General features: G+C 41.0%; 1 protein-coding gene across 1 annotated transcript in view; it reads right to left on the reverse strand.

Moving 5' to 3' along the window:
• The window catches only part of DNAH5 (dynein axonemal heavy chain 5), a 158205-nt gene extending 136840 nt beyond the window's left edge, over positions 1-21365 (reverse strand). Inside the window, exon 1 of the mRNA XM_075417108.1 lies at positions 21279-21365. Within this exon, the coding sequence (XP_075273223.1) occupies positions 21279-21365 (87 nt within the window). The remainder of the gene's footprint in view (positions 1-21278) is intronic.
• Between the last annotated feature and the right edge of the window lie 2420 nt (positions 21366-23785).

Here is a 23785-nt window from a genome sequence, read left to right on the forward strand (position 1 = left end):
AATAGCTTTTACCTACAGACTAGTAAATTACTAAGTTTTCTATTTGTATTTTTTAGATAAGCATATTCAGTCTCAGTTATTTTTCAGTTGTACAATGATGGCTTAATACAGCAATTTTTCTTCAGCAAGGAATGTTAATTTTTTTTCCTTTTTAAAATAGCCTTAATTTTTTCCACTTCAGTGACAGAATCTAATCTGATGTCCTCTTGAAAATGTCAAGAAAAACAAACTAATGATCCAGTGTTAGAAACAAGAAAAAAGAAAATTTTTACAGCTGTTTCTGGCTCTGAATGCCCCTAAATATTTCTGCTTCCACTCATATCAATGTGAATCATGTATAAAATCACTTGACAACCTCAGTGTTGATAAAAATCACATGGGTACAAACAATTTTCCCTACATTATCTGATTTTTCCACACAATCTTCCGCACCCACTATAGTCAAATCTGATTCTGTATACGTGTTTGAGAGAGAAAGACTACAAAAATTTGCATTTAGTGTAAAAGTAAACATCCGTAGCTTTGTCTGAAACCTTTACAACCTTCTTTTTTAAAGATGGTATTAACTATTACACATTGAATTAATTCATGGATATATTCAGAACACTAAGAAATTATTTACTTCTTTGCAGGATGTATGTGATTTCAAATGTAAAATCAGCCCAACAGGTTTATAACTTTGCCGTGCATCAATAAAAGTTCTTTTTAAAAACCAAGGAAAAAAAAAGCTTAAATAAATCTCTCGCATAATCCCCTAAGAATCATGGAACTTCTTCATAAAATGATGTAAGGTCATAGCAACTAACTTACAGAACCACAAAATCGTATAGGTTTAAAGAGATCTCTGGAAGTCATCTAGGCCAGTCTTCTGCTCAAAGCAAGTCCAGTTAGAGGGGGCTGCTCAGAGGTGTGTGCAGCTGAGTTTTGAATATCTCAAAGGATGGAGATTCCACAAACTCCTGGGCACTATAAAAGTGTTTGACCACCCAACATAAAGATTGTTCCCATCTAACTGGAATCTCCTATATTTGAGCTTGTGTATGTTGGTTCTTCTTACTATATACCTTGATGAAAAGTTTGGCTCTTTCCACTCTCCTATTAGATAACCATCTAATAGGCTTCAGTAGTATGTCCCCTTACGCCTTTTCTTCCTAGCGATGGCCAAACCCAGTTCTCTAATATCTTCTCATACATCATGCACTCTGGCCTCCTGACCATCTTGGTGACCCACTGATGAGCTTGTGCTGTCAACCTGATGGCTATTTCAGCCCTGCTTATGGTCAGCATTCTTTGCTGTGCTGTGCACTACTGGCTTATGTTCAACTGGGGTATGGAACAGAACCCTTCAGTCCCTCTGCTGTAAACCTGCTATCTAGCAAGTTGGCCACTGGCCTGTACTGTCATACAAGGCTATTCCTTCCTAACTGTAGAACTTAGCATTTGCTTTCATGGAATTTCTTGAGGTTCCTCTCAGTCCATTTCTCAAGCCTGTCCAGGTTTGTTTGAATAGCAGCCCTGCCCTCCACATATCGGCCTCTCCCCCAGTTTATTGTCAACAGCCTTGCAGAGAGTGCACTCTATCCCATCATTCAAGTAATTTTTAAAGACACTAAACGGTATTAGCCTCAGTATCAGTCCCTGAGGGACATCACTAGCAACTGGCCACTAGCTAGGCTTGGTGCCACTTGAAACCTGCTTATCCAGCCAATTTTCCACCCAAATTATCAGATAACTATTCAGTCTATATATCACCAGTCTGACTATGAGACACCTTGTCAAATACCTTGCTAAAGTCAAGATAAAGAACACCACCATCATTTTCCCCTTGTCTACATAGCCAGCCATCTCAGCATAGAAGGCAAACGGGTTGGTAACACAGGATTCGACACTGGTAAATCTATGCTGGCTGTTTGCAATCACCTTCTTGGTCTGTCACATGCTATAAAATGGCTTCCAGAACAGTTTGTCCCACAACCTTACCAGGGACTGAGGCACAGCTGACTGGTCTGTCATTCCCTCATGAGGTTCACATGGGCCCACTTCTCCAGGTCCCTCTGGATGGCATTCCATCCCTTAGGCACATCGACCTCACCACTCAGCTTGGTATCATCTGCAGACTTGCTGAGGGTGCACTCAACCCCTCTATCTCATTGCTGAAAATATCAAACAGTACTGGTCCCAGTCTTTACTCTTTGCCTGACCCATATACCTCAGGACTGCAAACTTCGCCAGTGCATGATCATTGCAGCCCAGGCTGCCTCCAATCTCGATGTCACTGATGAGCTCTCACTTGCATTGGTGACCATCAGGTTCAGTATCACACCCCCTGTGGTAGGGCTGTCTATTACTTGGCTTAAGAAGTTATCCTCCATACACTCCAGGAGTCTCCTGGATTGCCTACAGCTCACCGTGCTGCTTTTCCAGTAGATGTCGGGATGATTGAAGTACCCCAGTAGTACAAGAGCCTGAGAGTGCAAAACCTCCTGTAGCAGGAGGAAGATGACTTTGTTAATAGGCTCCCCTTGATCCAGCAACCTGTAGTAAACACCTTTGGTACCTCAGTCTCTGATTCTTACCTATAAGCTTTTGACCTGCTTATGGTTATTCTTCAGAGACAGCTCCTCACACTCTAGCCATGTCTTGATGTAGAGGACAACGCCTCCAACCCTTCTTCCTCGCCTGTCCCTGCTGAACAGCCTGTAGACATCAATAGCTGCTCTCCAGTCATGGGATTCATCCTACCAAGTTTCAGTGACAACTAGTTCATAGCTTTCTAGCAGCATGGTGTCTTCCAGTTCCCCCTGCTTGTTGCCAATGCTGCATGCATTTGTGTAGAGGTGCTTCAGCTGGTCTGCTGGCTGTGTCACCTTCTTAGAGGAACACCTCTTACCTCCTTTGAGGTATTTCACTGGTGTTTTCCTGCTGGCCCCTATTACCCCATGACACTTCAGCTGAGCTCCAGTGTAGCCAGCACATCTCAGAGCAACAAGCTGAGGGCCCTTTCTATCTCATTGTATAGATAATATGCTGATCTTTGTTAAGAGCCACAGCAAGATTTTTGATGTTTACAGAAACCAACTTCCTGTGATCTTCCACCTCATTGTGCGTTAAAAAGGAAAACTGAAAATAATGAAGTGGCTGAGACAGTACTTAACTGCTATTGTCACATCACTATTGTCCTCAGGTCAAAAGCCAGACTTCCAGCAAAGCCAACTTAGCACACCATTAATACAACCAACAACCCAGAAAGCTAAGAACAAGCCTTTTGGTCAGCAACCATATGCAGGACTTATCACCTGTACCACTTCTTTGCCTCACAAGCCACAAAAATAAATAATGCTCAACCTTAACTATGGTATAGCTGATAACTGCTGAAACTGCTATAAAAATACCACTTTAGGAACTTGCTTTACATCCACAAGAGCATTAGTTTGAATAGTGTATCATGGCTACATAAATGGGCCAAATAATGGAGGTTAACTTTGAAGATTTTTGAATGGAACAGTTCTTGCAGAGGCAGGGTCATGTAATCAGTAACTTAACAAGGACTCCTTGTTTTATCACCGTACTAGATTTAACACTTACTAAAACATTTCTATTGCTTGCAAGAGAAAGTTTTCTTGCAGTTTTTAATCAAATACTTTAAAAAACCTGCTTTTTTACCCTTTATTTTATTGGTGATCCACAATCAGATCCACGATTCGAAGAATAAATTTCCTCCTCGTGCTTCAGGAGTGCAAGTTCCATGGCGAAGTTGCATTGTTTTTAATAACGTAATATATACATTAAGGAAGATATGCAATCTTTTATTATAACTCCGTATACTCAGAATAATTTCAGTCTGTCATGCATCTCTGGATAGCCTTGACTATGTTCAGCACCCTACGAAACATTAAAAAGATTTGGGGTAAATCACCACTATGCAGGTCAGGAAAACCATGAAGTGCACAATCAATTACATTAGAGAAAAACTTTTTAGATTAAAATATTAAGTTGCCATATTAGTTTATGAATTATGAAAGTTCATTTCAGAGCATCAAAAGATTTTTTTGATAGTGCTATACAGCACAGCTTCGGCAACAAGTTTTCTTTTACTAGGGGTAATTACAGGTAGTAGTTAGCTACCATCTAGTGGTTAAAAGCTGAAAGCATACATTACTTTTATGCTGTTTTTCACAAGACCACAAAATACAGTCTATATAAAATTTGGCAATTGAAGTTGTCCTTTATGGAGATGATCACTCACAAATCACAGATGAAAATCTACACTGAATAGAAGCAGAGGAATTTAAAAGCATTCTGCTGTATTCTCTTCCTACATCTGCAATGACAGCAACCAGAGCTAAGGGTGTACTTTCTTACCTTGAGCTGCTTTCAAAGTCAAATAACATTGAGGGTTTAATACTTTTAATTAAGGCAAGGATTTTTAACTGCTTTGCTGAGAAAAACTAAAACTTCTACGTATTTAGTGATTTCCTACACCAGTAGGCATTTGGGTTGCTTCTCATTCCAGAAAATGCTTTTTGTCTTAAACATCTAGTGAGCGTAGAATTTGTCAGCCACCTAATGTCTTCAGTTCAAACGTGTAAACGACAACAAAGGCCATCAAAGCTGAAAAATCTCTTAATCTTACTTGTTTGATGAAGTAACAGATATGACAAAGATTTTAGGCTATAATAATGTTATCTTACTTCCCAACAAGGCTTTTATGCTGAAAGGCAGTACCACTTAAAGAATTAACCTACCATATAGGAAGTCCTAGTGTAATTCCCTGTTCTGCTTTAGGCAAGACATTTGTCCTCCAGGCTCTGCTTTCCTATTTGACCCACTGCTAGGAAAATAAAATTTAAAGATAAAATACTGAATATATTAAATAGACAGATACACAATTAGCCTTATGTTTACCAAGACAGATAGAATGTGTGGGTCTTACCAAATAAAGAGACATTATTGCGCGGACAGACAATTTCAGTTCAAGTAACCATGCAAGTAATACATTTTACATTTTAAGGAACTACAGAATCTCACAGCTTCTCCGCCTTTTTCCATTATTATTTCTGTGGACATTGTGCCCGTCAGCTTCAGCCAGAGTAAGATTCAAAGGTGAAAATATGCTATCTCAGGTTCTTCAGGCATCCCTAACCCTGGCAATGCAGACTAAAGAGTATGATAAATTCTCGACATGCAATTGAAGACCAGGAGGGAAACAAGGTCCAGATTCACTAGAAGCTGGTGACACTCCTGAAATGAAGGGAATGGCTTAGGAAGAAATAAGTTCAGTAAACTTTGTGGATTTTACTCTTAAAAAAAAAAAAAAAAAAAAAAAGATTAGAGGGGTGTATTTAAACCTAGCCTGAGGAAATGGTATAAGGCCCTGAAGATCGTGTGGTCTCAAAAGACATAAGCACTTGTATGAAGTACAGGGACCCCTAACGTGATAGAGCAGAGGGTGCCACCTGCCACACTGCAAACCATAGCAAAAGGCTGAACATATATTGTCCCTTTGAACAGAGTGGAAGGAAACAAAAAAAACCAAAACAAGTGCATACCTGCTTCTACCTAAGCAGGAAGTCCTAGAAACAAAGCTGGGAGAACTGGGTTGCTATCTTTGAACAACGACATTGCCATACAAATAGCACCAGAAACTTAGCATAAGGAAGGTATCGTTGGTACCTTGTGCCACACATCAAGGTATTTACTGTACAGGAAACACGGAAAAGCCTACACCACTGTAAAAGATCTTGGTGTGCAAAGAACTTAGGAAGACAACCAGAGCCCACTGGAATGAAGTTTCAGTTGTGAACAAGATAGACACAGCATATGATATTGCTGACTGCCTGATTAGGATGGAAGTACTGACTGTGACATGCTGACAGTGATGAGAGGGGCTCCCATGGCAGGGAACAGTATCAGCAAGAAACTGCAGCTGTCTCCACATACACTAGGGAAATACCATCTCAGATCGCGATGATGATACTAGATTTTGTAGACATCATTAATAGTCATTCAAAAACAAAAACAAAACATACAAGACAGCAAGTGACTCTTACCTTGGTCCCTAAAAGGGCACAATATTGGGTTCAAAATATTAGTGTTAGAGAGAACAAAATCTTTGTAGATAACATGCAGACTATTTAAGAACACCATACTGAAAATGCAGAGGAATGGCACAGCTTCTATCAAGAGAGACTTGAGGAAAAAGCATAAGCCAGCCAGCATAACTAAATGGTAGAGTAAAAGCAAGAAGGCATCCAACAAAAAGCTGGAATAACAATGATATGGAAAAAAATCCATATGAATTAAACCCTGACAGCCAAGAAAAAGATGCAATCAAGCAAAGTGAAGCAGTCTGACTAACAGCTAATAGGAAATACAAACTGCTGATAATGAGCTCCCTTTCACAATGCACCACAGAAATAGGAAACTTCTCAGAATGTCTTAAAAAAATCATAATATTGCAAAAATGCAACAGAAGATTGCTAAATTTGTATTCATTTTTGCTGCAGAAGAGTTCAGTATTTCCTTCACAGGAACCTCTCACTTGAATAGCAACACATAAAGGCTCAGAAGACGAGTTTATAAGCTGACAAAAAAAAAATTAAAATCAATGGTAAGTAATGTATCAGATGGGTAGTCACCCAAAAATTGTAAAGAAACTCAAAGACAAAAGAGCAAAACTGCTTAATGTGACATGTACTCTGCGTCCGTATCAAGGCTGGTTACTGACATAAAATGCACACTTTCAGGGCTAGCTGAATGAGAAACAAGTGACGAGGAAGCCTGACAGGTAAAATAACAGGCTTTATAATAAAGAATAGAAGTAAGTAGCAGCTGAAATAATTTAATTTCCCAAGGAAAAGTCAACAAGGTTTTTCTGAAAGGGAGAAACACTCGTCATGAACTGCTGAGGTTCACTGAAGGGGTTAATAACCATTAGTGTAAAGAAGATTGATCTACATGGCCTGGATTTGCAAAAAGCTTTCAGAAAGATCCATTTTCAAATGCTTTTAGGAAAAGCATAAGGAAAATGACCTTTCAGAGATAAAGAATTGGATTAAATTTTGGGAAGGAGAGGATAGGAATAAAATCAATAGTTAGTTCTTACAGCAACAGGTGTATGTGGAGCTCTCCAGGCAACTGCACACAGTCAGGTGGAAAAGGGAAAAGCTGAGAGAATGACAAAGTCTGCAAACAAAACTAAGTTATTCAAGTTAATAAGGATGACCAAAGAATTACAGAACCTTCCGAGACTGAGCAACTGTGTGTTAGAGTGGCAGATGAAAATTCAACATAGGCAAATGGAAAAAGAACAACCCTAATCCTGATTTCACAATTAAGTGATGGTCTCTAAGCTGATCATTACTACCATGAAGTCTATCTCTACCTTTGTAAACAACTGGCTAAAATAAAGAAGTTAGTGGTCATTGTGGGTAAGGGCTCAATTACAGATACAGAACATCACATGAACTTCAAACCAGGCCCCAAACTGTCCACTGAGAATTAAGGCAGACAGCTGGCAGACAACTGCTTACTTTTGAAATAATAGCTAGCAAAACAGTCAACCTTTTTCTTCATCTTCTTATCTGTCTTACTGAACATGTTTACTGTATCATCACTCAAGTACTAGGCCCGAGACAAGGAAAGTGCAAAACGCAGACCATCCTCTCTGGTTTCAATAAAGCATGAAACTGAATCAGTCTCAAGGCAAAAATTCATCACGAAGCTCTACAGCCTCCCTAACTTGTCTGGATTTCTGTTTGCGAGTAGCAGTGAAGTATACATTCCACAGAGGTCTGGAACCCACCCCAAATTTTGCACCTGTTCTTCACATTTACATAGTTGGATCGGTTTATCACGTAAAGGTTCGCTAGTTGATTAGCATTTCATGAGAATGTGTTTCCACCCCTCTTCTTTCTCATATTGCTGCCTCAGAGAAACAACATCTGAGGTCCTCATTCTCTCATTCCCACATTTCTGAAGCAGAAATGCAGGCCTCCAGTAAAAAACAGGCAGCCAAATCCAAGGTTTCTTATGGAAGAGGATCCAAGACTTAGACTTCATTTTTAGAAGAGTTCTTGAGGACTACTTCCCTTGGAAGCAATGTTCACCAGTTAACAATTCAGTCTTGAGGACTTTTCAAACTACAATAGATTACATTTCAAATATAAATGCAGTGGCACCTAATTTTTCTTTCTTATAGCACCCACTAGTTTGCCCTTATTTTTCTGTCACTGCAAAAGTTCTTGGCAGTCTATGTCAAAAAAGGGGGTTCAGCGAGTCTTTGGTTATAGTTAGCAAAATCTCTAACAGCATTTGATACATATATGTACACACAGACTCCAGCCATTCCTATAGCGAAGTAGCTCACAGGCTGCTGTACAGAGACCACGCTGGGATACTATCTGCAATGAAAGTGCAGATGATGGTATTCTGTAGCTGTTGTCTAGCATTAAACAGTTAAAAGATTCTCTTTTCAAGCTGTTGCATCACAAACAAAGCATCAGTGTAATAACAGTTCATGAACTAATTAACTTTTTGCTTGTTTAACCTTAGAAATAAAGTTGTTTTTCTTCCCTGCAGGCCCCACCAGGAAGATAAGGTAGGGTGTTCTTATTCATTAACTTGGCTGCATATTTCTGAATTCAGCTTTTTTATGGTTAAATCAGAACTGCTTTAGTATTAAGTCATGCATTTTAGAAGTGAACTCTAAATTCATAAGATTCACGCTCATCCAGCTCCATATTTTTTCACTAATTGGTGCTAATTTATACCTTAAATTCAAGGACCAGTTCTTAAGAGATTTCACTGATGCATTGTTTTTCATAGGCAAATGCGCAGTCCAGTTTAAAACCATCGTCTCAGCAGTCAGCAGGGCAGGCTAAATGTCTTTTTTCTTTCCATACTGTCAAAAGGGAATACCTCCCAGGTCATATTGCATATTAATCCAAAGCTACTCAGAGTGGTCATGAACTTTAAGCTGTTATTTACCTCTGGTGACACATAAAATCTTGCTTTGGTTATTATTATCACTTCCTTTACAATAAAATGAACGAGCCTCCTATGGCCATATTGCTCTACATATTAGTACAGAAATATTAGTCACAACATAAATTGACTTTAAAACTATAACATCCCTGTGAGACCTAAATTAGAATACAGCCTAACTTCCTTTCCAGTTGCCTATGCAACCTTAGTCCCCTTCTAAGGAAAAAAAACTCTTGCAGTTCCATGCAAGAAATCCAAGCTACCTGCCTACTAACATACTGCATAGCAGGTATTCTACCACGAACTTCAAGGGCTTTCCCACTGCCCTCAACTCACACTGAGCAAGCTAACCATGCCTCCAAATCACCATGTATATTTCATAATAAAAATACAGTTGACATTCCTTTTGACCCCTAAGAAAGGGATTCACTTGCCTGTTTTACAAAAGGCCTGACATTATGTCTATTTTCAGTATAAGCAGCATGCCTCCACAGATGGGTAACTAGCACTACCAGAGCACCAGATCCATACAGCAACACTGAAAGTGCGCCAGCCATCAAATATGAGGTTTTATAATTAGTCTTGTGCTCTGATCTACCTTTCCAGAACTGCAACCAACTAATCTAGTCAATTGATTCAGGATTCCAAGTCATGTTATTTTACTGCCTCAGTGGGTCCCATTGATATCTTACTTGTAACCATCTCCAGATTAAAAAAAAAAATAATAAAGTGTCATTCTTGAAACAAAGTGCCTGATTCTGCCTTACCCTCCTCTATCTATGCAGCTGCTTCTAAATCAGAATTCTGCAACAGGGCAGAAATAACTGAGGTACAAACTTTTCAAAGAAATAATGATTTAACAAGCTTTCCAGCAATCACCACAGAGGACACAAGTCCTGGAATAGATGATATTGGAAGGGTAGGGGATGTGTTTCCTGTCTTAATTGTTCTGCAAGGCTTTTCTGACCTAGATGAAGAAAAGACCTACTCATACATTTTATTTCAAAACCATCAGAAGATTACTTTTCATAAGTTGGTAATTAGTTAGCTGTAAAAAGGCTGCATATTCACATGTACATTTTATAGCATCTTGAGTGGTTTTACTTGATACTCCAGCCCCAAGACTTTGGCTATCTGCATTAGATACAGACCTTTCAGCGATACTTTCCTGCAGCTTGGTTATCTCTCTTGATGGAGGAAGGAGCAATGTGTCCACTTAGCTCACTACAAATGCACTAGCATTAAGTGTGATTAGATCATCTCTCATCAACTACATGTTCTGTATTACAGACACCCATTCATTTTTGTATTGAAAATGTAATTTCACTATTATGACAGCAAAGCCTCCAGAAGAAAAGGCAAATATTTCCAAGTCAGGAGGAATTAAATAAAATATTATTTTTAATTGTTTGTAAACATCCTCCTTGTTCCATGTTCACAAGCATGAATGTAGGATTAATATGTGGTGTTACGACTATCCAAACTGTCTAAGCAGGAATGACAGTGTTGAAACCCAAACACTGAATTCTTGTGTTCATGAAGCAGTCTCACTACAGTTACCTAAATACCCTTGAGGAAGGGATGAAAATTAGGTTTATTTCAACTACTTTGATCAGAGTTCAGCAATAAAAGAAAAACACTGCATGAACCTATCTGTAATCCACACAGCAGCAAGTACTACACAAGTTGGTCCATGATGGCAAAATTTAAGTTGAGAATTATTGTATTAGAATGATTGCTACATTATACAGCAGCTGAAATATATGCCTCTATTCCTAATACAGTCTAAGCATACTTTCTTTCTGCAGAAACCTCCTTTAGATGCGCTGTTCATCACCATTTCTCTGTAAGAATTGACTGTCTCACTCTGACATGCACCTTATCCTGCAGACAAGTTAATATATCATCATAAAGGTTGTAAGTACTTCCTTATCCATCCTAGAACTAAAACTTCAGCTTCTTAATGAGCACAACAGCAGAAGCTGAAATATGGTATTTCCAAAGATTGCTTTGTCTTATGCTATGTGGGGTCAACAATTCAATGCTAATAGATTATGTTGCTGTATATTTCCTAGAAAGCCATGAAACATCTCCTTTTTGCCTTCTGCAGAATTTCAGCAAATTAAGCATTTAGCTTGAAGAAGAGAGCATAAATAACTATGATTTTTACTGCAAAGAATTGCTAATTATCTGTGTAGCATGCAGTGCTAAACCAAGCAGTGTTTCCATTCTGTCTGCTTCATGGACTCTCCAGGAGGCTGTAAACAGGCCATGCCAACCCGAACAACCATGCCTTACAGAAAAGTTGCTTTTGCTTTTCTGTTTTCAAGGGCTATCAGAGCTGTCCAGAGCAACAGTGCGTCACCTTTACAGCCAAGACCTGAAGAACTGTCACAGCTTTGTTTTGGATCATGTCTCTGTTCCACAACTTTTCAAACATCTTACAGTCTAAACAACATTAGCCACCTTTTGTAGCTCTTGAGCATGCTGAATTATGGCACAAGAGTCATCATCTGAGAAGACTTCCCACCAGATCACTGGTTAAAACTTCTGTCTTCCATTAAGCCTAAGAAGACACCAAGTCTAACAAATATAGGAGATTCCAAGAGAAGTTTCTAAAATTACAACAATTCCATTTTAAGCAAATTAGATGAGGAAATACAAATTTGTGAAAAATGCAACTTTTTTTTACTGAACTTATGACTATAAAGATCAAAAAATGTTTTTGTACAGTTTCACAGTATACCTATAATAAATAGACTTAACTTCCAGATTGTTACCTTTAAATATGAGAAGATGATAGCTTCCTCTACAGATGTAGCCCATCAAGACAGAATTGATATAAGTTCGCCAGATCAGCATGGCAAGTTAGGCAAACTGACTATTTGTGTCATTTATCTCTTTTTGAGGTAGTAAATAATTTTACTGGTATTACTTTCTTTCTACAAGCTGCTTTGTTACCCTTTTAAATGAAGAGAGTGATGTAGTGGCTCATATTTTCTGTTCTACTGCTCGTTATTTACTTTACCTGGAAGTGGATTCAGCAGCATAAGCCTTAAAGATTAATGCCTGATTTTTTGCTAATATGCAAATCACAGAAGATAATAAGTAAATCAATAAATAAAAGCTTGATTGTACTAATGTGGGATGTTTCTGGGTACCTTAGTACTAATAGCAAAGTGTCCATTTGGATAATTTGTTTTCCATGGAATGACTAACAAAAAGGTTTGTCAATTAAAAACTCACATTTTTGTCTGGCTATCAATGGCAATCAGACAAGACCAGTTGATTCAGGCCCTACAAGTCACTCCATGGCCCACATCTACCATAAGCTTAGTTGCCAGCACCAGAGATGTAGCTGGATCCACACAGAAGCAAGTAAAATAGTTCTAGTGATGGAATTTTTATGTCTCTTTCAAGTAGTATAAGCATTCTGAAGTTTTTGATTACTTGTGCTGAATTCAGGCTTTTTCACTACACATGTTTAGCAGTACTTTTGTACTGCAATCAACATCTGTAACAGTTGCTCAGACACAGGTCAACCAAGTTGCTCTAAAGCTTTTTAAAACTCCACTCACAGCTGCACTGAGCTCACAAGAGTAACTCATCTGACCTATGGGTCACGAGAAAATTACATCTGTTGCTGCAGACAGAGATGCTAACTATGCAGCTAAGACATGCTGTACTCATATCGGGTAAGTTATAGAATCATTTAGGTTGGAAAACACCTTTAAGATCATCAAGTCCAATGTAAATCTTTAACCTTAAAGTTGGACCATATAGCAATCAGGATGCAAATAACTCATACACAACATATCTATAGCATTACAGATTTCAAGAAAAAGGTATTTCTGTTGTACTCTATCACTCCATTATAAGCAACACATTAATTAAAACAGTCCGGTAGCTATGCTGAGCTTGGTGTTTTCTTTCCAGTCACTTGGAAGTTACTTAGACCTCCAGCTGCCCTTTTGATCATTCCCACTAATCTAAGTTTGAGATTGGCCTACCAGTCCATCTTAGAGAGCTATACATGTTAGCTAACAATAAAAGTTTCATGGCACTGCTTCCACAGTAACTCAAAGCTATTTGTTCAGCTGTATTACTAGCTTATATTAGAAGTCTTTAGTTTGGAAACATTGCAAGTAAAATGTCTTCCTTTTCCTCTCCCTCCCCATAATTTACTAATACATGTACAATTAAAGGAAATTAACTACTTCAACACATACATTTCAAAATGTAGAAAGTGGTGGGGAGGGAACGTGGTTTTTTATTCAGTAAGTTTATGACCTTCTTAATTAGCATTTACTTCTAAGTAGACTTTAAGAAAGTCTTAGATATTGTTCAATCTATACCTTTGGAGTTATTTACCACAAAACAAGATTCCATTTAATGCAACTTTTACCTGTTCATTTCATTACCATTTTAGTTTGATAAAAATTCAGTGGAACAGAGTTGCAACAAGTAAATATATTTAATCTAAGCTACACGGTTCTTTGACTAATAACAAAAAACACTCTCTTGGCAAGTTTTAGTAGTAGCAGCTATGGCATGAAGAGCGTAACGCTTACCACCCAGCCAACGAAGTAGTGGCTGCTTTCATACCTTTTCTCTGGAGAAATAAGAAGATAATAGTCATAGACCACAGATTCGCATTTCTTTTCTGCAGTGCAATTCATTTTTTCCCCTTCTTTGCTTGATCAAATTTTTGCCTTTGGTTCTTTCTCAAAAGCAGTCATATTCTAACAAGGCACTTCTTGACTTAAGCCTTTGAAGGTTTGTTTATTTATGGATTAACTCAAGATTTAGATTGCTACTTTTACTGCACCTTTGGAGGCTGTTTCCTAACATACAGTTGTATAAGGATTCCTCTTTCACTTAGCGCTTCCAGTGCCTTTTTCTGAGTATTATCCCAAGACGGCTACGTGGCAATTCAGGGCTGGGGCAAAGTTAACATCCAACCCCCACTACTCACATTTTCCTCAAACTTTAAAAGGACTCTCTTAATTGAATACTCTTGTAACAGTGCTCTTGAGAAAACAAAACAAGATTCCAAAAGCTTTTTCCTGAAGTTACTGCATTGTCTGCATGCAGCTAAACCAACACTCATGAAACCCCAGCTTCTCCGCTTTTAGCAGGAATTCCCTCTCCACCACAGTTAAATAATTGTCCAGAGGCTAGTCGGCGTCAACTGGGAGTTGCAAAAACCCCGCCGCACATAACATGAAGCTCACCTTCTTCTTGAGGCTGTAACAACCCCTTGATATATTTCAGTAGATTTAAACTCCAGCTTTTAAATGTCGACAAGTCTAAAAACATCTTGCTACGTAATGCCTGTAGGCGCGCTTTCACCTCGCTAATACTAAAGGCCTGCTGCTTGCAGCTTTGTGAGCTCGCACCCAAACTGCCGGGGGTGTTTTCCAGAGCCTCAGCAGCAGGTTTTTGTTCCCTGTGCTGCTCTTGTGCTGTTATTGCCATGGGTGTTGCACCTGCAAACCCCAACAGTGCTGTTACGGTGCTTCTCACAGGAAGCCACTCCTGACAGCATAAGGATCACCCTTCCTCACTTTCTCCTTTCATCTTTGAAGATTTTAGTTTACATTAGAGAAAACCAAACATAACGCATAACAAAGTAGAAACCAGTCATAGAGATGCTTGATAAATGTTACTCGATAATATATGTGCGCAGAGATTTAACAACCAATGTGCAATATTCGCATTTGATTGGCATACTCCAATCAGCAGTAACAACTAATAGTGACTTCAAACAGGCCCCAAGGAAAAAACAGGGCAGAAACTCATCATCAGCCTCTTCATCTTTCTTATTGCCACACACCACCTTAGAGGCACAGACAGGCCAACCCAAGAGGGTGCTCAGCTGGGACCCATCACTGCTCTACCTGGCCACACTGGGAAGGGCCCACTCGCTCGCTCCCTTCCCCTCTTCCCCCCTCATCCTTCTGTTGTTGTTTATTCCCCCCCACCCTCCTGAAATAAAAACCTTTCACTGCTAGAGTCAATGTATGCCATCAGCTACAAATCCTGCTAACAAATCCTTGTGGATATGAACTTCTCACACATCCTTCCTACAACACACTAAAACTTTGTAGAAAATTAAAATAAGAGTAAATGCAATTATTTAATACAGAGGAGTTCTGTGCTTCTTGACCTAATTTATATTGGTAAACAATTCACCACACATAATAAGCATTTTTCTTGATGGAGTCAAACATTTTGAACACAAAACAATTCAGAGCAAGAAGACGACAAGTTTTGTTTCTTTTTCAAACTAGTAATCTTCAGAAATACACACGAGAAATCTGGATTTCCATATTTTCCACTATCCTGTCTTAAAACATGCCAAATGAACTTCATAAAAGGCAGGATTTATGTTATTCTCCCCATGCTGGAGGTTTAAAATGGTTTTGGTATATAAACTTTTAGGTATTAAATGGTGATGAAACAGAAACTACATCCTACTGCCTCCAACTTCTGGCACCAGATCGCACATCCAAGTTATGCTCTTATAATCCTCTAACAATGGTAGCTTGCATACTCCATCCACCATTATCTGCTAAATAAAACACTGTTTCTGTAGTAAAAGTCTGATCATTCTTTAAATTTGCTGTGTTCACATGTGCTATGGAAAAACTCAGTATATCTTGTTTTACGAACTATTATCCAACATGTAGAGGCTCAAGTCACATGCTTCAGTCATAAAATACCAGCTTCTCATGTGTTCTGCTAAGAAATGTAAAATCGTTAAAGTTACTCTAACAATTGCAGTTTAGACCATTCCTCATCCTGCCATAACAACACTATTGGGCTCATGGGTGCAGGGCACAACAACGGCATGGGAACTGCAAGAGAAAATCTGTTGGCATACAGATAAGAAGACACAACTCAATGTTCAAGACCAAGAAGGATTTATTGCCTCAGGAACCTGAAGCTTCTAATATATTATTTTTCATCATGATACTTTAGTAATGTCTTCAGCTTTTCTAGGAGTCCTAAAAGACCTCTGACATCTTTATAGAAGGCACCTCCTTTCTATTTCTTCAGCCAAGCAAGACAAGCGGCTCCAAATGACAACAGATTTCAGTACAAATAGAGTAAATACATGTGGGCAAATCTGTACTCCAAATATTGAGGAAATTAAGGGGGGGGGGGTTGGGGGGGGTGTCCTGAAAGAGCCCCCAAGAACTCCTGTGTAACTCAGCCCACCCTTTTTTGCCCTAGAAGACGTAAGCAATGCCAAGTGCCATTCTCCACACTTAGGTCTTTTTGCTCACTTTTAATCTGCTACTAGAAATACAACAGCACATCAGCCATGCTTTTATTTTTCAGAACTGTTGATATTACCCTGCCCATTTTTGTTGTGTGGTTAAACTGGACCAGCTGCAGCCTTTCGGCATTGGCACTCCAGCTGCACTGAGCGAGAAAGCTTACAGCACTGTCCCCCACCTTGCTGTGTTACAGGAAAAAATAGTCAAAATGTAAGAAGAGTTGCTGTTTTGTGTTCTGGTACACTAGTCATATAAATGTTCATGTAAGTCACTTGCTTGGCATTAGTGGCTGACTTTACTGAAGCCTTAGGCCATACGTTGTGAATCTGCCACCTGAATACTGTGAACTTCCATTGAACCCTAGCCAAACTCAACGAAGGAGGGCATCAAGGACTCCATTGCAGCTAGAAGATAAGGGAGTTAAGTCATCCACTGACAGCAGCAGGGCCTCTTTGAAGATAAGGGAAGAATCTTCAGCCTGCCCAGAAACAATGAAGGGCCCCAATGAAGGACAGAAGCTCCCAGACCCAAATAACACCATTGGATCAGCTGCCACTTGGACATCACATGGAGAACTCATGCAGGGCAGGAACGTAGATTGTAAGGGTAGAATTGCCCAGGGATTTCTTTGTTTGAGGTCCCGCTCTGGAGACACACAGCTCGAGCTGTTTTGCACTGCTGTACCACTCAAGAAATTAATCTGGCATACGTCATGTCAGAGACTCTGCTTCGGGAAAGCCAGGGTGAAGCCTGAGCGATGAGAAAGTGCCTGAGAGTGAGTGTGTGTGTGCAGGGAGACAGAAAGGGGCACCCGTCAGCTCACTGGAGTCGCCCGCTGTGAAGGGACTCCGGTCCCAGCAGTTTAGTCTCCAGCAGCATGTGTGCAGCTCCCTAAATGGTGTGGGAATGCTCAGGCAGTGGCTTCTCCCTTAAGAGCTGTTCAACCCTACCTCACCCCAACGCCCTTCAGGTGTTTCAAACCTCTACTCGGAAACCTAGGAACAGAAACAGAACTATATTTGCCAACAACCAAGCGTTTCCCTTTATGTAAGTCTGGCATTACAGTAAGTATAGATTTCAAGTCTCAATATTACACAAACAAATGCCAAAACCGTTCAACACCATCAAAGTGGCAATACTGCAAAGTTATAAGCTACCCTGGGCTTGCAGGGCTGTACGCAGGCAGCCCGTGCCTACGTGGCATACCTTCCAGCTGCGCCAGAGAGGAATTTACTCCTTGGCAATAAACGAAACCTGTCTGAAAACAGCAGCACTGCTACTGCCTGAATACATACACCCTGTGGAAAGCTGGAATTGTTGCTGAGCAACCAGAGCCATGCAATTGCTGCTTCCTCAGGTGCCCATCTCTCCCCTGCATATTTGGGGTGGAGGAGGTTGGACAAGATGCAGGATGGCCTGTAGCTGCCGGCCTTATTAAGCCTCTTTCTGCTCCTGTGGTACATGATTGTTATTTGTCATGAAGTGTTATCATTGTTAGTGTGTTTGGAGCACAACATACTGTCTGTTCTAGATTGAGCGACAGAGGCCTTCCCTACTTGTAAATCTTCTGAATATTAATTGTAATGATGACATACTCTTATTACCAGTCACAGTTCTTCAAAAATGTGTCCTGTGTATATTACGCATTTTCAAATGTATTATCTGGCTACTGAGAACTGAAATCAGTAGGTACCTCGGCCATTCTTTTAACCAGTCACAGCCTGATTGTGACTAAGAAAATTCCATCTTTCCCATCTAAACATTTGATGTCATGCTTCGTCCAAATACATTTAGCAAAGCCAATCAATATTGATACATTGCTCAACTGTCAGCACATTCCAAACAAGACAGCATACTTCGCTTGTTTTCTTTTGATTAGAAATGCCTGTTATAAAACTAAAGAAATCTACCCATGGATCTCACACTACTGCATTGGTTTGTCTTTCCATTGCTGCATATTCTTTTAATTTCATGTAATATCCTACTGGTGAGGAAAATAAAAAGTAGCTTTTCCTGTCTTCCAGCAGGTTAGCTAGCACTAGCCGTTGTTGAGAGTACTTCAGCCATCTTGCACTAAGGTAACAGCTGTTGCTCACAATTTGCTGCATGCTTTGCTATTCAGTAACTGTATCCAAGGGTTTGTCTGCCACCGGTTAGCAAGTGGATACTTTTTAATCTAATGAAAGATATCCAATCATTGCTGAAAAAAATGCAAGCACAAAAGTCACAAAACGTCTCTCCCCACTGCACATCAAAGCAGCAGTTTTATCTTTTCATCTACTTTCTATTTCCAGTTCCCACACTTTAAGCCACCTCCCCTTGCAACTTTGCACGCTCCCTCAGAAAGACACAAATTACACAGCTTTCTGTCCCTGCTTATTTTGATGTACATTGAATGCAGGATTTTTCTTAGCAATGACTTGCTGAGTTATAACTGCTGCAGCACATGTACATGAATTCAGTGACTTACAGCAATCTGTCTCTGGCAGAAGCTGAACCCACAGCCTCTTCCGTATTTTGGTTGTTTCAGAACAGAAATACTAATAAAGTTTAAGAATCACTTCTTATCAGGACAATACCAAAATTATGGCATACAGAATTAGGCTGAAATTTTATCTTTTATTGGAGAAGAAGGTATTTTATTTCTTTCAATAAAGTTATTACCAAACAGTTGTCACAGTCTTAAAACGTTTCCCTTATTTGCACTGACACATCAAGTGCTTTTCCCTGTTTATGCTACTCTACACCTCATATTTAGCAATTCGTAGGGTTCTAATGTTTTCCTGGGAAAGTAGCAATACTGGAGAGGCATTTGTTACACACCTCCCATTATCATTTTACAAATGCACTGTACATGCACTGGGGAGGCAGTGGAAAAGAAAGCTTTCTTTCCACATGGGCTACTGTGCCTGAACATCCCCATATTTAATGTAGAACTGAAAAGGTTAACAACTATCATGTTGGTCTGTTTAATAAAAGCTCCCATTAAGGCAGGTCACATGCACCAGAGTAACACAGCTGCTTTTGTCCTCAGTGGTTAAACTGTGAATTGCTCAAGCATAGAAGGAATCCTCCTTCTCTATCTTCCTCCACCCCATTTCCTGGAAAATAGAGGCTGCTAAAATGTAGAAGGATACTTTTAGTCATCGAGAAGCTATATCATCAAGCCCCTTTCTAGAAAAAGGGACAAAACAAGACACACGTACTTACTAACATGGACTTAATTCCCAAGTTGCACAAGAGCAAAAGTTCCCAGCCTGTGAAAGTGTTAAGAGACAAATACAATCAAATCATACACTTCAAAAAAAACCAAGTTCTGACTACTTAATCTCATAGCCAGATATCCATGAAGGCAAACGAAAAAAGCAGCAGTCAAATTCTCACCTGAATAATGCTATAATCAAAATTTAAATGAATGCTAATAAGGAGATAGGGGCTTCATTTTTATCCTTAGAGTCACACATCATCTAATCAATTACTTGTATTTTCTTAATTAATCTCTTAAAAGCCCAATAATGCCTTTTCACAAATCTTTAGGATATTCTGGAAGATATTAATACAGCATTAGGCTGATTCTCCTGACTTGAAAGTTTTAAGTTTCTGTAGGACAGGACTCCTGAGAAATAAGTTTATTTAACAAGAGATAGCCACAATAGCTTGTTATATTTATAATTGTACAGAAATATCAGTCTGGGTGGTTTTGCAATGTGTCCTGAAAACTACTGTAGAAGGGTGAGGTGCATTTTTATTGCTTCAGCATGATGGAAATCTAACAGAATCCAACCATCCCTGGCATCTACACTACCCCTGGCTACTACAGTCCCCTTCCAGTAACAAGTAATCAAGTTTGCTTCAATCAAAAAGCAGCCTTCCAGTACTTAAAGGGAGCCTATAGGAAAGATGGGGACAATCTTTTTAGTAGAGACAGCAGTGACAGGACGAGGGGTAATGGTTTTAAACTAAAACAGGGTAGGTTTAGGCTGGATATAAGGAAGAAATTCTTTACAATGAGGGTGGTGAAACACTGGAACGGGTTGCCCAGAGAGGTAGTGGAGGCCCCATCCCTGGAAACATTCAAGACCAGGTTGGACAGGGCTCTGAGCAATCTGATCTAGTTAGTGGTGTCCCTGCTCGCTGCGGGGGGGTTGGACTAGATGACCTCTAGGGGTCCCTTCCGACCCAAAACTTTCTATGATTCTATGAAAGACCACACTGCAAACTTTCTGGCTTTTAGATACATTGAGGACTCAGCCAAACCAAAGGGAAAATAAACAGCCTACAAAAAAAACAGTTTCCTTAAACGTTAACACTGGAAAAAGCGTTGTGTATTAACAGTGTGTTTCCACTTGACAAAACCGGCGAGGAAACAGCTCCCCGAGCAGAGCCGACAGCAGCAGTTCCCGGCTGAGGCGGCAGCAGGGCTCCCCCGCGCACACCGCGTTGTTCCTCTGGTGTCACCGCAGGTCCCAGGAGCGCCCCCTGCCGCTGCTGCGGACAGGAGCCCCCGGAGCGTCTTCACCCCTGCAGCCTTCCCACAAGGCGAGCGATCAGCCGTGGGAAGAGCCGCCCTCCAAAGCGCGCACCGCCGTTTATCTGTTCATAAACAAGTCCGTGAATTTCATCACCGACAAAAATACCTCCGCAGAGGAGGCAGCGGGGGAAGTTGCCCTCGGTTATCTCCGTTCACGGGCAGACCAGGACAGCAGCGAGACGACCCGTCAGCGCCGAGGGGCCCCGCACCGCAACAGCCTGAGGGCAAACCAGCCACCGGCCAAGACCCGCTCCAAAACTCCATTCTCTATCTGCGCCAGGGAGCTCCTTCCACCCGCACCCCCCCCGAACCACGGATCCCCCCCCCGGGGTCGCCGCCCGGCAGCGGAGCCGCCTCTCCCAGGCGGGCCGGGCGGGGGGGCTCGGGCCCTGCCCGGGGCGCTCGGCCTTCTCCCCCGAGTTTTGGGGTGCGTTGGTTTGTTCGCCGCGGCCCCCCCCCCCCGGCCCCCGCCGCACCTCCGCGTCCTCGGCGCTCTCCGGCGGGGCCGGGCGCTGCGCCCCGGGGCAGACCGGACCCCGCCGCTGCCCCGCCGCCGCCTCCATCGCTGCCTGCGCGGCCCGGCGCCGTTGCCATGGCGAGGGGCTCCCTCCGCCGCCCCCCGCCGCCGGCGCAGTGACCTCCCCTCCCCTCCCCTCCCGGCCCGGCCCCGTCCCCCGAGGGGAGCGAACCGGCAGCGCCGCTGAGCTTCCCCCCCCCGCCCCGGGGCGGCCAGCCCTGCCCGCTCCCGGCGGAGGGAGAGACCGGGAAGGCCGCGCTCCGTTCCGCGCTGGAAGCTGGAGGCCTGCACCGGCGGCAGCCCCGGGGCTCCAGAGGCAGCGAAGCAGCCTCACCTTGAGCATCTCGTCGGCAGCAACTCGCCGGAGGGTCAGCGAGCTTTAAACGCCGCTCGTATAACTGCATGGCAGAAGGGCAGTGAAATTTAAGACACCTGGGTGCTGCAGGTGCCCGTAACACGTCTTCCTCCTAATGAGTTGCCCTCTGAAACGACCAGAGCATCTCCTCCGCATCAGGTTTCCAGCTCTCCTGGCTCCCAGAACGCGGCGGTGAAAATCAAGGTCTCGCTGACGTCCTGTTAGACATCCCGAGCGTTTGTGTGTAAATCATTTATGTATAAAATAAATTCCAAATGTGTTCATAAATAAATCTGTCCGCAAGGAAAGCTTTTTCTCCTTAGCTTCTGACAGAAGACACAGGGTGGTAATCACGCTATGGAAAATGCTTGCAACCCATACACAAAAGTACTGCAAGCTGTCTAAGATTAAAGATATATGAAGGACAGACTGAGTATGTACAACCTGACACTGAGGCATCTGCAGCTTTTGTTCACCCAGAGTCTATGTCACCACATCCATGGGAACGTGAAACCTAAATACTAGGAGTATGAATACTAGGCATGGGTAATTCAGAAGCAGAAAACCTGAAATTCTTTACAGAAATGTGTAAGAAACCCAATGTCCAGGCCTGAGGTAGATGTTTCACCTTGCAATGTGTTTCTCTTCTGCTCCTTTTGACGTAATTTGAACTCTGGGCCAAGGAGCCTGCTGCTAGTCTTTCATAGAAACATCCATACATGGGGTGCACAAGACCTGCAGAAACTTCATGTCTCGGACCAACAATTCCTAAACAGGATTTTTCCACCTACTCTTAAAAATGTCTGGAAGACAGAGACTACACAAACCTCCCAGGGGGCATGGTCCAGTTCTCATTTACCCATTTCATAATTTTTGCATTAATACCAATTATTACTTCAAAGTACACTTTTTCTCATCTATCCTTCAGTGACTAGACAGAAAAAATGACCTTTATAATCATAGTTTTTAATGTGTTTGTTGTGGATTAACCCTAGTAGACAGCTAAGCCCCACACAGCGACTTGCACACTTCGCCCCCAGTGGGCAATGTTTTCTCTCTCAATTTTTTCTCTCCTGGAAAGAAGCTAATTATTTCACCTAAAAGCTGTTTATTTCAGTATTTCATTGGAATTCATAGGTTCTATTCTTTATGATTTTCCAGTTTGTGGTACTGTTACCAAAATGTGACATGCAAAACCGGACATAAAACTCTTCCAGTGCCCTTAGAAGCCACAGACAACAAAGGAAAGCTTTCTACTGATGGTTTACACATAAACTTTTAAAAAGCTGCCAGACAACATTTATCCTTTTTAGTTTGGGTTTTTTCGATATTCACTTTGGCACCCACAGGATCTCACACATCATTTTCTGATATACTTTTGCATATTGATGTTTATTCCCTTTATATTTGTTCATTTGACTTTTCCTTTCTCGAGTGCTTTACTGAATTTCTGAGTTTTAGTTTCATGCTCTGCTTCTTTAATGAAAACTATTGTGGGTTTCGTTCCCATCCTCTGATCTACACCTGGATAAGCTCTCCCAGCCTGCTACTGTATGTGAATACAAATTTATGAAAAATGTCATGGAAAGTCAGGCTCCTTTAAGACCTCTTATAGTACCTTCACAGAGTTTCTCTGGAAATAATTTACAGCTTGTCTTGAGCACAGTATTTCAAATCGTTGCTGACCTCTATCAGCATGTAATTTAAACTACATTATATCTGTCTTGTTTCTTAAAAAAATTACAAATGCAAAAAAACAAAAAAACAAAAAATAAATATGAGAGTTGTGTCAGAAACTGCTAAAAATTAGGGGCGTGCTAGAGGTATTAGTTCCCACTAGGTGAACACATGCCTGTCAAGCAGCTAAACTGGCAAAGAAGGTAACTGGATTGATTTGACCAGAATTCTTTTTTTACAATCAATGTGGTACATTTTCTTTCCCATTCTTGTTCCCTTAATTATTAGAAAATTATACAATAATAATTTGTTCTAGTAACCTTGAGGATTCTTCTTCCCTCATTTTTCAGGAAAGGTGCCGTGACTGATACTCTTGAAGTTCCTGAGACTCTACCCTTCATTAAGTCGTGTTGCAAAAAACTGATCTTGTTTGG

The sequence above is a fragment of the Opisthocomus hoazin genome, chromosome 3 (genome assembly GCF_030867145.1).
Source record: "Opisthocomus hoazin isolate bOpiHoa1 chromosome 3, bOpiHoa1.hap1, whole genome shotgun sequence".
NCBI classification, from domain to species: domain Eukaryota; kingdom Metazoa; phylum Chordata; class Aves; order Opisthocomiformes; family Opisthocomidae; genus Opisthocomus; species Opisthocomus hoazin.